General features: G+C 41.8%; 1 protein-coding gene across 2 annotated transcripts in view; it reads left to right on the top strand.

Moving 5' to 3' along the window:
- The window catches only part of grip1 (glutamate receptor interacting protein 1), a 379336-nt gene that overhangs the window by 229301 nt on the left and 133662 nt on the right, over positions 1–16373 (top strand). The window contains exon 1 of one of the 2 annotated variants that reach the window (XM_078567969.1): positions 10702–11146. The exons of the other annotated variant lie outside the window; for it this stretch is intronic. Within the exon in view, the coding sequence (XP_078424095.1) occupies positions 11092–11146 (55 nt within the window). The 5' untranslated portion in view covers positions 10702–11091. Of the gene's footprint in view, positions 1–10701; positions 11147–16373 lie in introns of those variants that run through there. 2 annotated transcript variants of the gene reach the window in all.

Genomic DNA, 16373 nt, shown 5'->3' with positions numbered 1-16373 from the left:
GAGGGGCCGAATGGTCTACTCCTGTTCCTATTTCTTATGTTCTTACCTGGTCTGGCCTACATGTGACTCCAGACCCACAGCAATGTAAACTTACTCTTAATTGCCCTCTGAAATGTCCTAGCAAGCCACTCAGTTGTATCAAACCACTACAAAAGTCTCAAAAAAATGAATGAATCAGGACGGACCACCTAGGCATTGTAGGTGTACCTACACCACATGGACTGCAGCGGTTCAAGAAGGCAGCTCACCACCACCTTCTCGAGGGCAACTAGGGATGGGCAATAAATGGTGGCCCAGCCAGTGAAGCCCACATCCTGTGAATAAATTTTTTTAAAATTAGGAACAGGGAGTAGTTGCTGGTCTAGCCAGTGACACCCACATCCCGCAAATGAATAAATTAGAAAGAAAACTGGCAGTGACCTTTTGCTTCTCCTCTTGGCATTCTTTCCCCCTGTCCCACCAGATCAACTTGTACTTTTGCACTCCTATATTTCTATTGCACAATCCAGACCCACTCCATCTACACCCCTATGTCAAAACCCCAGACTCCGATTTATCTCTTTCTTTCGCTTCTTCCAAAAGTACTATTTTCAGCTGTGGGCCCCTTCCTTCTGTCATTTGTTGCTGCCCATTTCTGCATTTTCATTGCTATGTGTTTCCCATTTTGTCTCTTTACAATACCATCCATTTGCTCCTCACTTACTCGTACCTCAGTGTGGTGGCTAAGACACCGCAATCATTCCTCTCTCCTCTCTGAGCTGATATGGGTTGCATTCTCTGAATATAGTAGCTGAGAATTTCATCTCCCTCTAGTACCTGCAATATACACAGAGATAGGAATCCTGCTGTTTGTGCAGGGAGTAGCATTGAGTGGACAGAGAAACCTATTTCAGTTCATTAGCCATCAGTTGTGAAGGGACAGGGTTAGAGAAAGGTCTAATTAGCAAATCCTCCTTTCCCCCTCTAGCAGTGAGAAACATTGATGCTTGGCATGTAAAGGGAAGCTGCATCTTGAAGCTAGCCACACTCAAGAAAGCCCACCATTATTACTTCAAGGGAACTAATGATGAGCAATAAATGTGACCTTTCCAATGCAGCGCTCAGACTGACCCGAGAGGAGTTTTTTTTTGGTTGTCAAAGTGAGCTGTAGAGAACCTTATGAGTTGTGACCCATGGAAACATCACAAACTAGCTGTGGGTACTCCCTCATGAACAAGATTATAAGTCATTGGGCTGAATTTTACAGGCCGTTCAGAGGTGTGAACACAGGCAGGTAAGACCGATAAATTAAGGTGCCATGCTATTGACGGCATACCCGCCACTGGTCAGCTCACTCCTGCCCCCTCCATGATTTTACAGATAGTCAGGGAGGTGTTGGATGGGTTGGCCACCCGTGGTCCAATTGAGGCCCTTAAGTAGGGAATTAATACCCAATTAAGGGCCTCAATCTGCCACCATTCCAATAGAACAGGCAGCTGTTCTTAAGATTTTGCCTTTAGTTTGTGTCACTTTAAGGGACTGTCTCCTTTGTTTGAATTTGTTTAATTTGGTTTGAGTATTCAAAAGAGTATAGCAGGCAGCGGGAAAGACTTGCACCCAACATGTAGTCTTGCAGGTTTAACTCTGTGGGCAGCTGGTTAGTAAGTGGGAGCGCTTCCTTCTGAGCCCCCGATGCCAACTGGAGGCCACCCTGCACCCCCCAACCACAGGTTTGCTTTACCCATCCACCTTCGATTCTCACACCAACCCTATCCAACATGTCCCAGGCCCAACCACCATCCACCTTTGATTCTCACACCAACCCTATCCAACATGTCCCAGGCCCAACCACCATCCACCTTTGATTCTCACACCAACCCTATCCAACATGTCCCAACCACCATCCACCTTCAATTCTCACACCAACCCTATCCAACATGTCCCAGGCCCAACCACCATCCACCTTCGATTCTCACACCAACCCTATCCAACATGTCCCAGGCCCAACCCCCATCCACCTTCGATTCTCACACCAACCCTATCCAACATGTTCCAGGCCCAACCCCCACCCACCTTCGATTCTCACACCAACCCTATCCAACATGTCCCAGGCCCATCCACCTTCGATTCTCACACCAACCCTATCCAACATGTCCCAGGCCCAACCACCATCCACCTTCGATTCTCACACCAACCCTATCCAACATGTCCCAGGCCCAACCACCATCCACCTTCGATTCTCACACCAACCCTATCCAACATGTCCCAGGCCCAACCACCTTCACCTGCTTCATCAGTGACCTTTCTTCCATCATAAGGTTAGAAGTGGGGATGTTTGTTGATGGTTGCACAATGTTCAGCACCATTTGCGACTCCTCAGATTCTGAAGCAGTCCATGTCCAAATGCAGCAAGATCTGGACAATATCCAGGCTTGGGTTGACAAGTTGGAAGTAACATTCATGCCACACAAGTGTCAGACAATGACCATCTCCAGCAAGAGAGAATCCAACCATTGCCCCTTGACATTCAATGGCATTACCATCGCTGAATCCCCCACTATCAACATCCTGGGGGTGACCATTGACCAGAAACTGAACTGGACTAGCCAAATAAATACAGTGGCTACAAGGGCAGGTCAGAGGCTAGAAATCCTGCGGCTAGTAACTCACCACCTGACTCCACAAAGCCTGTCCACCATCTACAAGGCACAAGTTAGGTGTGTGATGAAATACTCTCTGCTTGCCTGGATGAGTGCAGCTCCAACAACACCATCCAGGACAAAGCAGCCCACGTGATTGGCACCCCTTCCACAAACATTCACTCCCTCCACTACCAATGCACAGTAGCAGCAGTGTGTACCATCTACAAGATGCACTACAGGAATTCACCAAGGCTCCTCAGGCAGCATTTTCGAAACCCATGACAGCTCCCATCTAGAAGGACCAGGGCAGCAAATACATGGGAACACCATCACCTGGAAATTCTCCTCCAAGTCACTCACCATCTTGACTTGGAAATATATTGTAGTTCCTTCACTGTCACTGGGTCAAAATCCTGGAACTCTGTCCCTAACAGCACTCTGGGTACCTATATCACAGGGACTGCAGCAGTTCAAGAGGGCAGCTTACCACCACCTTCTCAAGGACAATTAGGGCTGGGCAATAAATGCTGGCCTAGACAGCGATGCCCACATTCTATCAATGATTTTTTTTTTTAAAAATACAGCGCCCTTTGATGAGGCCTGTCAGCTTGGCCCCAGTGAGATTTTGGACTTACCCGAATATCCAGCCCATCGTTGAACACCACCTCCTCGCAGTACCAGCAATGGCCACCACTCCTGCTGGCAGTGTGCAAAGCTGCCACCCAATTCTCTGAAGCAGGCATCCTCCTGGAGATGGGCAGAAGTCCCGCCTCATACTATTTAACAGGCCATTCCCCGTTGTCCGAAAAACTAAAGCAGGACAAACCAGCTAAGCAGAGGCTGGCTCTCACCCAAAATTTACACCGGGTTGCAGGGGGCTCGCTTTTGCTGTAAAATCCAGCCCATTGTGGGGGCACAGGAGCTAGTCTGGATTAGAACTTTGTAGAACCTTTGTAGTAGAAATGACAGTACAGGAGGGAGCTTTTCCATCCAGAACATTACCTTACCTGAGTGCTTGATGCTTGTTTCCATGGATATATATTCTGAAAAACCAATAAAACAATAATCTATAAACTGGCAATGATTTCAGTGGTTGGTACTGTGCACTTGAAGCTCCCCCAGTTACGTTAGTAGTGTAAGACGGTAACCAAGCCCTTGTTTAATGAAATGAGAATAAGCCTCCAACAGTGGAAGAATGAGAAAACAATTGGATTATCGATCACTGAAAGTTTGCAGGGAATGTGAAGCTGTGATCATTAAGGCTGATGAAATTCTAGGTTATGTCTCCAGAGCATTTAAGGACTATTTCAGATCTTACATGGAGCACTGCTGAGGTCACATTGGGAGTGTTCCTTTCCCAGTTAAATGATTCTCTCCCCTTTGGTTAAGCATCCCCCCTCCCCACTGCCCCCCTCCCCCTCAGCACCCCTTTCTAACCACCATTTCCTCTTGAACGAGTGGTTGCCCAAATCAATGCCCGTCTTTCCTACAACCTCCATGTTTGAACTTCTCTGATTAGATTTTCCCACTGCCGCAGCACTGATATGGTGCTAATCAAAGTTGCACATGAGATCCACTAACTGTGACCATGGTGTATCTGGACCTGTTGACACAGTGATCCTTCCCTCAGCACCTTTCCTGCATCGCCCAGCTGAGTGGGACTGGCCTCACTTTGTCTGGCTCCAACTGGAGCAAAACTAGCTCCTGCAGTGGCTTCCCCTTCCACTCCTGTACCGGTGCCACTAGAATCCCCCTCTTCTGTTTCTCATCTACATGCTGTCCTCAGTGACAGGAAACACAGCATTAGTTTTCACATGGATGTCAATGACACCCAGCTCTACCTCTCCACCACACCTCTCAACCCGTCTAGAAACAATTTGCTCCCTATGATAGTGAGACTTCACATTTTGATTGTTCCCGTTCTGAGCCTCCCAAGTTTCTAGGACGTGTCAGGACCATTAATTCATGCACTAAGGGTAATGTTAACCAGCCAGAAATGTCTGTGGCGATAATGGTTATAGTAAGCATGTGCCGTTTCATGCCATACAAAGGGAGCTGTTCACAGCAAGAATGGTCATTCTTTTTTTATTAGTTTTGATGAGGTTAGTAGCAATTCAATCAGCAATTTGTGGTGAATGGTGGATCTCTTCACCTCAACTTGCTGGGGTGTTTTGTGCACTATTTTATTATAGTTATTTTACCTTCAATTCTTGGGCTAATATATCCTCCTTTGCTTTTGTGTCAATTTCTGTCTTCTCTATTTGTGAAATGCCTTGGGGACTTTTTACACAGGTTTAAAATGAATAACCTTTCTATGAGATTGTTTATCACAGGGCCTCTCAGGCCACTTACGAACAATTACAATACAAAACACTAAATCCAAGGAGCACTCTTTCCTTGTCATATACTTTCTACAGTCTGCACTTCCAGGGGGAATTTTTAACCTAACCTTTCTGGTGGAAGTGTGACTGCATTGGACTTTCACCCTATTCAATATTATTCTGTTTGCGCCAGTTGAAAATTAAATCAAACTGTGTAAAACAGGTGGCCAAACCAGTTCCGTCGGTTTTCTGCAGCCCAGATAAGATTCAAATTCTACAAAAAGCAAAATACTGTAGATGCTGGGAATCTACAATAAAAACAGAGAACGCTGGATGTACCCAGCATGCCTGACAGCACCTGTGGAGATAAAGAGTTAATGTTTCAGGTTAGTTCACAGCAACAGCCCTTCACCTTGTTTCTTTATCTTATTCTGTTTTCTTAGTAGCCAGTGTTACAATTTAAATAGTTCCTCATCTCCCTTCCCAGCTCATTCACAGCCTATGGAGAATTACTAGTGTAAAAGTAACAGAAATATTTCTTCTAGCTCCAAACCGTGGCTGTTAATTCAATTAATATGGGATAAGCAGCACACACAATTACTTTCACACACACTTGGTAGAAAGGGCTATTTAAATTTTCCAGAAAATCTTACAACACAAGGGAGGCACTTAGACCATAAGACGCAGGAGCAGAAGTAGGCCATTCCGCCATTCAATGAGATCATGGCTGATCTGATAATCCTCAACTCCACTTTCTTGCCTTTTCCCCATAACCCTTGATCCTTACTGATTAAAAATCTGTTTATCTACAGCCCTCTGTGGTAAAGAATTCCTCCGATTCACCACCCTCTGAGAGAATAAATTCATCCTCATCTCTCTTAAATGGGTGACCCCTTACGCTGAAATTATGCCCTCTGGTCCTAGACTTCCCCAGAAGGGGAAACAGCCTCTCAACATCCATCCTGTGAAGTCCCCTAAGAATCTCATATGTTTCAATAAGGTCACCTCTCATTCTTCTTAACTCCAATGAGTACAGGCAGTCTCTCCTCAAACGAAAATCCCTCCATACCCGGGATCAACCTAGTGAACCTTCTCTGGACTGCCTCCAATGCCAGTATATCTTTCCTTAGATAAGGGGACCAAAACTGTTCACAGTATTCCAGGTGTGGTCTAACCAGTTCCTTGTATAGTTTTAGCAAGACTTCCCTATTTTTATACTCCATTCCCTTTGAAACAAAGGCCAACATTCTACTTGCCTTCCCTATTACCTGCTGAACTTGTATACTAGCTTTTTGTGATTCATGCACGAGGAGCCCCAAATCCCTCTGTGCCGAGCTTTTTGCAGTCTTTCTCCATTTAAATAATATTCAGCTCCTCTCTTCTTCCTGTCAAAGGGCATAACCTCACATTTTCCCACCTTATATTCCATTTTCCAAGTTTTTCCCTGCTCACATAACCTGTCTATATCCCTCTGTAGACTGTGTTTTCCTCACCACTTGCCTTCCCACCTATTTTTGTCCTCTGCAAACTTGGTGATAGTAAATTCACTTTCCTCATCCAAGTCATTAATATATATTGTAAATAATTGTGGTCCCAGCACTGATCCCTGTGGCACTCCACTTGTTACAGGTTGCCATCCTGAAAATGCCCCCCTTATCCCAATTCTCTGCCTTCTATTAGTTAGCCAATCCTCTATCCATGCTAATATACTACCCCCAACACCATGGGCTCCTATCTTTTTAAGTAACCTTATGTGCGGTACCTTATCGAACGCCTTTTGGAAATCCAAATATATTACATCTACTGGTTCCCCTTTATCTATCCTTTACCTCCTCAAAGAATTCTAATAAATTTGGTGGGCATGATTTCTCCTTCATGAAGCCATGCTGATTCTGCTTAGATTATGTATTTCTAAATGCTCTGCCATTATGTCCTTAATAATAGACTCTTAACATTTTCCTAAAGACGGATGTTAAGCTAACTGGCCTATAGTTACCTGTTTTTTGTCTCCCTCCCTTTTTGAATAAGAGCGTTACATTGGCAGTTTTCTAATCCTCTGGGAATTTTCCAGAATCTAAGGATTCTTGGAAGATTACCTCTAGTGCATCCACTATCTCTGCAGCTATTTCCTTTAATATCCCAGGATACAACCCATCAGGTCCAGGGCACTTATTGGCCTTTAGCCCCATCAGTTTCCCTAATACTTTATCTCTAGTGATAGTTGTTATATCTATTTCTTCCCCATCTTTTACCCCTTGATTATTTAGTATTTTTGGAATGCTATTAGTCTTCTACAGTGAAGACTGATGCAAAGTATTTATTCTACTCCTCCGCCATTTCCTGTTTCCCCATTATTATTTCCCCAGCCTCATTCTCTAAGGGGCCTATGTTCACTTTGGCCTCTCTCTTCCTTTTTATATATTTAAAGAAGCTCTTACTGTCCATTTTTATATTACTTGCTAGTTTACCCTCAAAGTTTATTTTCTCCCTCTTTATATTTTTGGTCATCTTTTGTTAGTTTTTAAAATTTCCAAACCTCTGGTTTACCACTAACCTTTGCCACATTTTCTGTTTTTTCTTTCAATTTGATGCTGTCCTTAACTTCCTTGGTTAGCCATGGCTGGTTTACCCTCTTCCTAGTATCCTCCTCCTTCACTGGGATATATCTTTGCCATGAGTAATAAACTATTTTCTGAAATGTCTGCCATTGTTAAACAGCTGTTTTTTTTGCTAAACTGCTTTCCCAGTCCACTCCAGCCAACTCTGCCCTCGTTCCTTTGTAATTACCCATATTTAAGTTTAGCACAGTTGTTTCTGACCCAAGTTTCTTACTCTCAAAGCATGGTAGAATTTAGCATTCAGTTTATGGTCACTGTTTCCAAGGGGATCTTTTACTCTGAGATCATTTATTAATCCTGCCTCATTACACATTACCAGATCCAAAAGAGCCTGATCCCTCGTTGGATCCACAACATATTTTTTGAGGAAACTGCTCCAAGTACACTCTGAATTCTTGCTTGTGGCTTCCTCTGCCAATTTGATTTTCCCAAGCCACGTTAAGATTAAAGTCACGCATGATTAATGTACTGCCTTTTTTACATGCCCCATTATCTCCTGATTTATTCTCTATCCTACAGTATGGCTACTGTTAGGGGGCCTATAGACTACTCCCACCATTGTCTTCTTTGACTTGTTATTTCTTACCTCCACTCATTTGGATTCGACATCTTCTGATCCAAGTTTCTCACTCTCAAAGCATGGTAGAATTTAGCATTCAGTTTATGGTCACATAACAGTTTTATGGAAACATATTTTCTTGCTATCGTACTTATTCTATCCCATACTAACAAAGCTACTCCGCCACTCTTTCCTTCTTGCCTGTTCCCTCAAAAGGTCACATACCCCTGAATATTTAGTTCCTGGCTTTGATCACCTTGTAACCACGTCTCCGTAGTAACTATAAGATAATACCTATTAACCTCTTTGTGCGATTAATTCATTTATTTTGTTCTGAATACTGCGTACATTTAAGTAAAGAGCCATTAATTTTGCCTTTTTACCAATTTTTCCCCCTTTTGACCCTATTTGCTGCTTTATTTTATGTTTGTACACTCTCTGTCCCTTCCTATCACACTCTGGGTATCATTACCTAAATAGCTGCCCTGCAATGCTGCCATATCCTTTTGCTTTTTAATCCTATGTATCCCCTCTCCAGGACCCACCCTCCCCACCACCACCCCCCCACTCCCCCTCCCCCGCCCCCCACCTTTATTTAGTTTAAAGCCCTCTCTACAACCCTAGTTATTTGATTTGCCAGGACACTGGTCCCAGCACGGTTCAAGTGAAGACCATCCCACTGGAACAGCTCCCTACTACCCCAGTACTGGTGCCAGTGCCCCATGAACTGAAACCCATTCCTCCCTCACCAATCTTTGAGCCCACATTTAACTCCTTGACTTTATTTACCCTATGCCAGTTTGCTGGTTGCTCAGGTAGGAATCCCGAGATTATTACCTTGGAGGTTCTGCTTTTTAATTTAGCTCCTAACTGTCCAAATTCTTTCAGCAGAACCTCCTTTCTAGTCCTATCAATGTCGTTGGTACCAACGTGGACGACAACCACTGGATCCCTCCCCTCCTGCTCCAAGTCCCTCTCCAGCCCTGAGGAGATGTCCTTAACCCTGGCACCGGCCTCCGGGACTCACGCTCACGGCGGCAGAGAACAGTATCTATCCCCCTAATTATTCTGTCCCCTACCACTACTATGTTCCTATCTCCTCCCCCCCACTTGAATGGCTCCCTGTACCACGGCGCCGTGGTCTGTTCGCTCATCCTCGCTGCACCCGCACAGCTTGCAGGAACCTCCTAACTGTTGGACATTTGCAGGGTCCGAGGCTCCTCGAACGCTACTTCATGCATGCGATGGCTTTTTTGCAAGAGCTATCAAGTAAATCTCTCAATCTGCTCTTCCCCCATAGCTTGCACATTTTTCCTTTAATTCTATATATCCATGAAATGTGCAGTTTCCACTGATAAATAATGTGAGCCAATGTACATTTGTATTTTTTTGTGTGCTCAGGCAAAGTGAAAATGTTACCAGTTGAATGGTTTGTTATAACTCGCTTTTCCAACCCTTTTTTTTTTGTTGCAAACCTTTCTGCACAAGTTTTAACTTCAGCTACGAACCTCTGCATAAAGTAATCGATCTTATTGAAAAAAAGACTAGGATTATTAGGGAGCTGAGATTTAGACAGTGCCGTTGTCTTTTTTTTTAATAAGCACATCACTTTGTTACTGCCTTTTCGCAGAATAAACTGTTAACATATTCTGACATGTTTTTCCCCTGTAAGGCTGGGTCATTAATGGATGATTTATGAGGCAGGCAGCAGGACAGAGGAGTGCAAAGTCACCTTAGATCCTAGACGTACACTACATCTAAAAAAGATAAATCTGCTTTTAAGCAACATCATTAGCTCCAGGATATAGTCTATGGAACCAAGCGAGGAAAACAAGTCAGCATGTGGATGGAACGTTTCTCCTCGGACCTGCTCTCCATTGATCCATCCTGAAAATGTTCAAAATCACAGCTGGCCCTGAGCCATACATCTGCCTGCTGAATTACTGCATTTGGATTAATTCCTTTGAAGCTGGGTTCATTCATATTCATCCGTCACAGAACATATCTAGCTTTATTTAGATGTGCTTACCAGGTGTGAAATGAGCTAATAATATTTCTATTCTATAGCTGCCCTGGAGTTCCAAATGCTGGAGACTAAGGCCCACCATCTTCTGTCATCTGCTAGGACTCCTGGCTTTGCGACATCTGACAGATATGATAGCAGCTCGGGCTGTAATGGGCAGGCTGAGGAGCGGAAGCTGCTCAGTAAATATTGACTGGGTTGCACGCTGATGAGCTGTGCAGATTTTCCTTGCAGGCATTTGAGCTACCTTGGGAAAGGCTGCTCTCGCAGTGGAAAGGAGTGAAGATTACTAGCAAAATGTGATGGGAGATTCACAACTGATTTGTGACTCATAGGATGCGTGCAGATTATACGTTTTTAAAACCAAGGGTCAGTTATTTATGTTTGGCCATTCTCAAGCTCTAATTTTCTTTCAGCATCAACCTTGCTGTGACATTACAGCAATGATGTTTATGCATATGTGATTTTTATAAAGCATAATTTTGAAATACATATGACCATCTTTTCCTAAATGCCACATTTTAAAAAAAAATATACCAGTTCATCATTGATTGTATCTGAAGCGAAAGTGTTAACAGCCCAATGTGTGATGGAATGAGTACACTGGTGTTAGTGGGAGGAAAAAAAGGCGACAGCTTCACATTAAGAGAACAAACTGCGGACTATAGGTACTCATTCGCCTCACGGGAGATTCTGTGCTGTATAAGAAAGCAAGAAATATACTTGCCGGCATTGATCTGCTGTTGCATCAAGCAGGTAGCAGTGTGAATGACAAAGAGCTGCCAGATGACAAGAAGCTGATCTGTGCATCAGCCAAGTAGAATTAAGCCGTCACTCCCCGTTGGGAGTAGGCTTCACCCGTTATGTGCAAGGAATAAAGAGGCTTCTGCTGCATTCTTCGGAGCAAATCTTTGAACACACTCGGCTGTTGTCAAAAAACTAAAGAAGAATGATAGCTGTCTCATTCAAGTGCCGTTGTCAGATTCTACGGAGAGCTGCAAAAGGTAATGTGCTTTGTTGTTTGTTCAAAGATCTTGGAATTGTTTCCTTAAAAAAAAAAGAAGCGTATGATGGCTCAACACTTAAGTATTCATTTATGCTCAGGGTGTTTGGCATTAAAATTTGATGCTGCACTCGCTGTGAAGCAGCAGCAGAGTGGCCTAAATGCCTAAGCAGCAGTATCCTCCCTCCCAACACTTCAAGTAATCTAGTTATAATAAAAGAACAAATTTTTCTCTGTTAAATTTTTGTCCTTGGAAGGAGCTGGGTGACTGAAGTACTGCCTTATGGCCTTCCTTAAATGTTGCTTATAATATGTGCTGAAGGATATGCCTCATGCAGGCAGTTTGATGTAGTCGACCTGAGTTTTTTATGTCTTGTCTCCCGGAACCTGCTTCTTTACCTTCTTTTACTAAATCTTTCACTAAATCTTTTTACGGTAAGTTTGGTTGGAAGAGGTGATGAGATCACAGCAGAAGCTTGCTATATACTGGGGTCTATATATCAGGAGGCTATATTTTTTGCTAACTTATATTAAAAACATTATGAATTTAAACACAACAGAAACCATTGTGATTCACTGATCATTGCATATTTAGCATTGTAATGCATGGAAGAAGTGCTGCAGTTAGCCCACATTGTGTAACATGTTCAGTAGTCGAGCATAATTGCAGCTAGTAGAAGTCTATAAATACTTTAATGGAAGCTATTTGTATCAACTTGGCTTTGTAGGTCAGATTTCTCTGATTAACCACTAATACAACTGATAATGCAATGAATACCTCATTTTCTAAAATACTAAGACCCTTGCCTCATCTTGTGTGATCCACTAGAGGACAGCCTATTGAACACTCAGAAATATTGACCCTGCTGTATTAAAATGGATAAGTTGTGCAGGACTGTACTAATTAACTGTATTTTTGGTAATATGTATTTGTGAAAATTATCATGGAAAACTTATCCCTGTATTAAATTTCTAAAGTGCCTGGATATTAATTTTAAATTGCTGAAAAACTGTTAAATTAGTATCCTCCTCTACTGAAAGTGCTCTTTTTTGCTGGAAGTATCCCAGCACTTCCCCTAAGTGAGTCTAGAGAGTGAACCATTTGTCCATCTTCAGCCCAATTCAATCTCTGCCAGTAATCGGGAGTGGGAATCTTGGCTTATTTTCCTCTCATCCTTTCACAGCCCATGGACACTAAGCATAATTACTGAAGGTCCTGAAAGAGAAACTTTATCAAGGAGCTAAGTCACTGCTGATGAATAAAACAATATAAGGATGTACATGCATACGTGCAATTTTAGGACTATCAGGTAAAGGGGTAGGCCATTCAAACCCTCGTCTTCATTTTCTCACCTTTTCTCCAGCTCTTGAAACCTTTACTTAACAAAATTCTACCTATCTTGGTCTTGATAGCTATAATTACTCTAACATTTGCAGCTTTTTGATAAAGGGCCTTTCACAATTTTCAGTTTTCCTTTGGTTGGGAAAAATGCTTCCTGATTCCACTCGTGAATGACCAAGCTCTAATTGTGTCCCATTATTGCCCCCCACAGGAAATAGTTCCTCTCTATCTGTTCTTACCAAATCTTTTCTTAACATTCATAAAGCAACATTTTCAGCATGGGGCTGAACAGAAATCAACTTAAAAGTTGGCTAAACTAGATTCTGTTGGGGATTGTGTGTGTGTGTGTGTGTTTGCATTAATATATTAGGTAAGGGTAGCTCCAGCACACTCAATGATCAAACAGCTCACTAAGCAATAGAACCTAAGATAAAGGCAAAATACTGTGGATGCTAGAAATCTGAAACGAAAACAGAAAACGCTGGAAAAACTCTGGGTCATACGGACTCGATACGTTAACTCTGTTCCTCTACAGATGTTGTCAGACCTGTTGAGTTTTTCCTGTTCTCCTGTCTCATTTTGCACTTATCCATTTTATCAATGCAGCTAACCTCTCAACTAGTGACAGCCTCATTTTGAAATAACTTCTCATCTTAGAATAAAAGTATATTAAGGTATTTTCCACATCACAGGCCTAGAGCAGTTTGTAGATCGGTGTTGCAATCACCCTTCAGTTCCTACCTCATTGGAAGATCTGGTGCAACCTATTTTACATGAATGTCTACTTTCTGCATTAATCGCTGTTATTTTTGGAAATGTTCATATTGGAGAACTTCTCGTAGTAAGTTTGCAATAAAAATGTAAGTCGGAAAGATGCAGCAGGTCAGTCAGCATCTTTGGAGAGAATAGTTAACATTTTGGAGAAGCTTATATTCACAGATGCTGATCTGCATACTGTGCAATTCCAAAGCTTTCTATTTTTATTTCAGATTTCCATTTTTTAAAATGTTTGTACTAGTAGAACTTTTGACTTTAAATGAGTAAGTTGCAAGTCGCTTATCTGTGTTGGCTGAGTTGAATCATTTTTGAGTTAATTTCAATACAAAGCATAATATGATAGCAAAACGTCTCACCCTGGTAGAAAAAAATTATGTTGGATTCATTGTGCTCAAGTTGCACTTCCTTTGGCCTAATCACAGAGCATCATTGCTGTTTGCAGGACAGTCCATGTTTCAAGACATTCTGCTTGCCTAACTATTGGATAATGCATGTTCAGAAGTGGGCTGCTGCCACAGGCAAATGGAAAATTGAGACTTATTTTTCTCATCAGCATATACAAGCTCAATTTATACTTATTAATGTTGCATTTGATGATCTTCTATTACATTTCAACACAATGGAACTATTGTACGTTAATCACAGATTCAGCCATTAATCCATTCAAATTGTGCTAATTTCAGTGCTTCTTTCTCATATTGCAATTTTGGCTCTCTCGGGAATTTGATTAGTTATGCTGCTGATTCATTAATACCCTGTGCCAGTTTTTTTTTTAAAATGCAGCTGTAAATCCTTTACTGTTTCACAACCAATTTTCACTTTCTCAGCTCCAATGCCACCTGCCAAATTCTGGGACCTTGCCTAATTCATGTCTGTGCCTAGGTTACATTGAGTTACATCAAGTCTACAGTGCAGAAACAGACCATTTGGACCAAATGGTCACTGCCGGCATTTATATTCCACACGACTTTCATCCCAGCCCTCTTCATCTAATCCTATCAACAAAGCCTTCTACTCTTTTCTCTCTCATGTGCTTATTTAGATTCCCTTTAAATGCATGTATGCTACTTGACTCAACTATTCCTTGTGGTAGTGTGATCCACATTCTTACTACTCATTGGATAAAGGAAATTTTTCCTGGATTCTCTATTGGATTTATTTTGTGACTATCTTATATTTAAGACCCTTAGTAAATTTGACCCTGACAAACCCCCTTCAATGCTTTAAAGACCTCCAACATGTTACCACTCGATGTTCTCTCTCTTTCTGGGGAAAGGAGTCCCAGCCTGTTGAGTCTTTCCTGATAGTTTAGTGTCTCAGTTCTAGTTGTGATTGTTGCTTGATTATTTGATGATGACAAGCATCTCAACTGAGCTCCCAGTGAACTTCCAACAAGGGTAACAAAATAGTAACAAAGAACTCTAGCAGTTCCTTCATTAACTGAGAGGCACTGAAAATAATAGAAAAACCTTTTCCTCTTCTCTAGCTGAGATTGGCTAACCCAGTGTAGATCGGAAGAACAAATCTTGGATCTTTCTCATCTGCTTGACTAAATTCCAAAATCAGTGCAGGATTAGCTGCTGAACCTTTGGTGAATAAGTTGATTTCTTTTTGTTTTAATTAATGTGTCAAGTTGAAGAGTAAATTGTACTCTGCATTCTGCAGGCCTCCCTAGCCAACATATTGGCTTCTGACCTGCTGTTGGGCATTTATATAAAATCCTGATGGTCTGTAGTCCCGATGCACTATGATGCAAGTTTCAGGACCTCAGAATACAGAAGAATTAAAGACATGGGCAACACTCATTGCAGCAAAATACTTGAATGCAAATTACAAACCCAACCTACCTGCTTTATTATTCTGAAAGTGCCCAGTCCAAATGATAATTAGATACCTCTTTAGTGTAGCATTGTTAGACTGTAAGCAATCTGAGATGCTTGCATTGAGTTACACAAATTGCCCAATAGCAAAATATGTAAGATGACATCTGCTTGTGATCTAAACTGGATACATGTGTTTTTTGCATGAGAGTTCCTTCAGTCTCTGCATAGAGGGACTGAAGAAACCACCAAGACGTGGCCAGATATGAATTGTCACACACTCACAGCAAATGAACCAAGAGAGCAACAGTAAGTTAGGGTACATTTGGTTCATTCAGAATAACTTGTTTAATGCAATAGTTAGAAAGTAATAAACACGCTATGTTTACCCACACCAATAGATCATTTTGCATCACTGGAACAAAGCATCTTTGCACTCGAACCTTTTGTAGTTTTGGTTGACCTGACTGACTTTGCGATATTCTGTTTTTAAAAATTGGATTGACTACATCTCTGTCTCTGCTTTGCATCTCCTTACATTCATTGCCAAAAGGGATCAAGGGCTTCCCAACATAATTGTGAGTGAAATAAAAACAGAAAATGCTGGAAATACTCAGCAGGTCTGACGGCACCTGTAGAGAGAGAAACAGAGTTAACATTGAGTCCGAATGACTATTCTTCTTCTTCTGAAGAGCCATACGGACTTGAAATGTTAACTCTGTTTCTCTCTCCACACATGCTGTCAAACCTGCTGAGTTTTTCTGTTTTTATTTGATTTCCAGCATCTGCAGCATTTTGCATTTATAATTGTGTGTGAGGTGTTTATCAGTGTTTTGCTTATTATTTGCAATATATGGTGGAATACGAAAACTTGACTCATTTAGCATTTTATTCATCAATCATCTGTTTTGTAAAATAAAAAGTGTGAATGGATTTTATTTCATTTCCAATCTCTTCTGTGTCAAATTGTCAAAAGAAATACCAAAAGGTGCTGAACCATCTGTCGCTTGCTCTCTACCTTTCTCTTTCATCCTTCAGATGCTCCTTAAAACCTACCTCTTTGACCAAATTTTTGGGCACTTTCCTAATACCTCCTTATGTGGCTCAGTGCCAAACTTTGTTTCATAATGCTTCTATGATACTTCTTGGGTTGTTTTATCATGTTAAAGGTGCTGTATAAATGCAGGTTGTTGTTGAAAAGCTTTTAGATGAGAACTGTTGCTATTTCTCAACTTTTTTGTTGTTTACATTATTGATCTTTCAATGGTGAGATATTTCAAAGATATCAT

This window comes from Cetorhinus maximus, chromosome 22 (genome assembly GCF_964194155.1).
Source record: "Cetorhinus maximus chromosome 22, sCetMax3.hap1.1, whole genome shotgun sequence".
Classification (NCBI taxonomy): domain Eukaryota; kingdom Metazoa; phylum Chordata; class Chondrichthyes; order Lamniformes; family Cetorhinidae; genus Cetorhinus; species Cetorhinus maximus.
The sequence above is the reverse complement of the archived record's forward strand: the minus strand, read 5'-3'. Positions and strand labels throughout refer to the sequence as shown.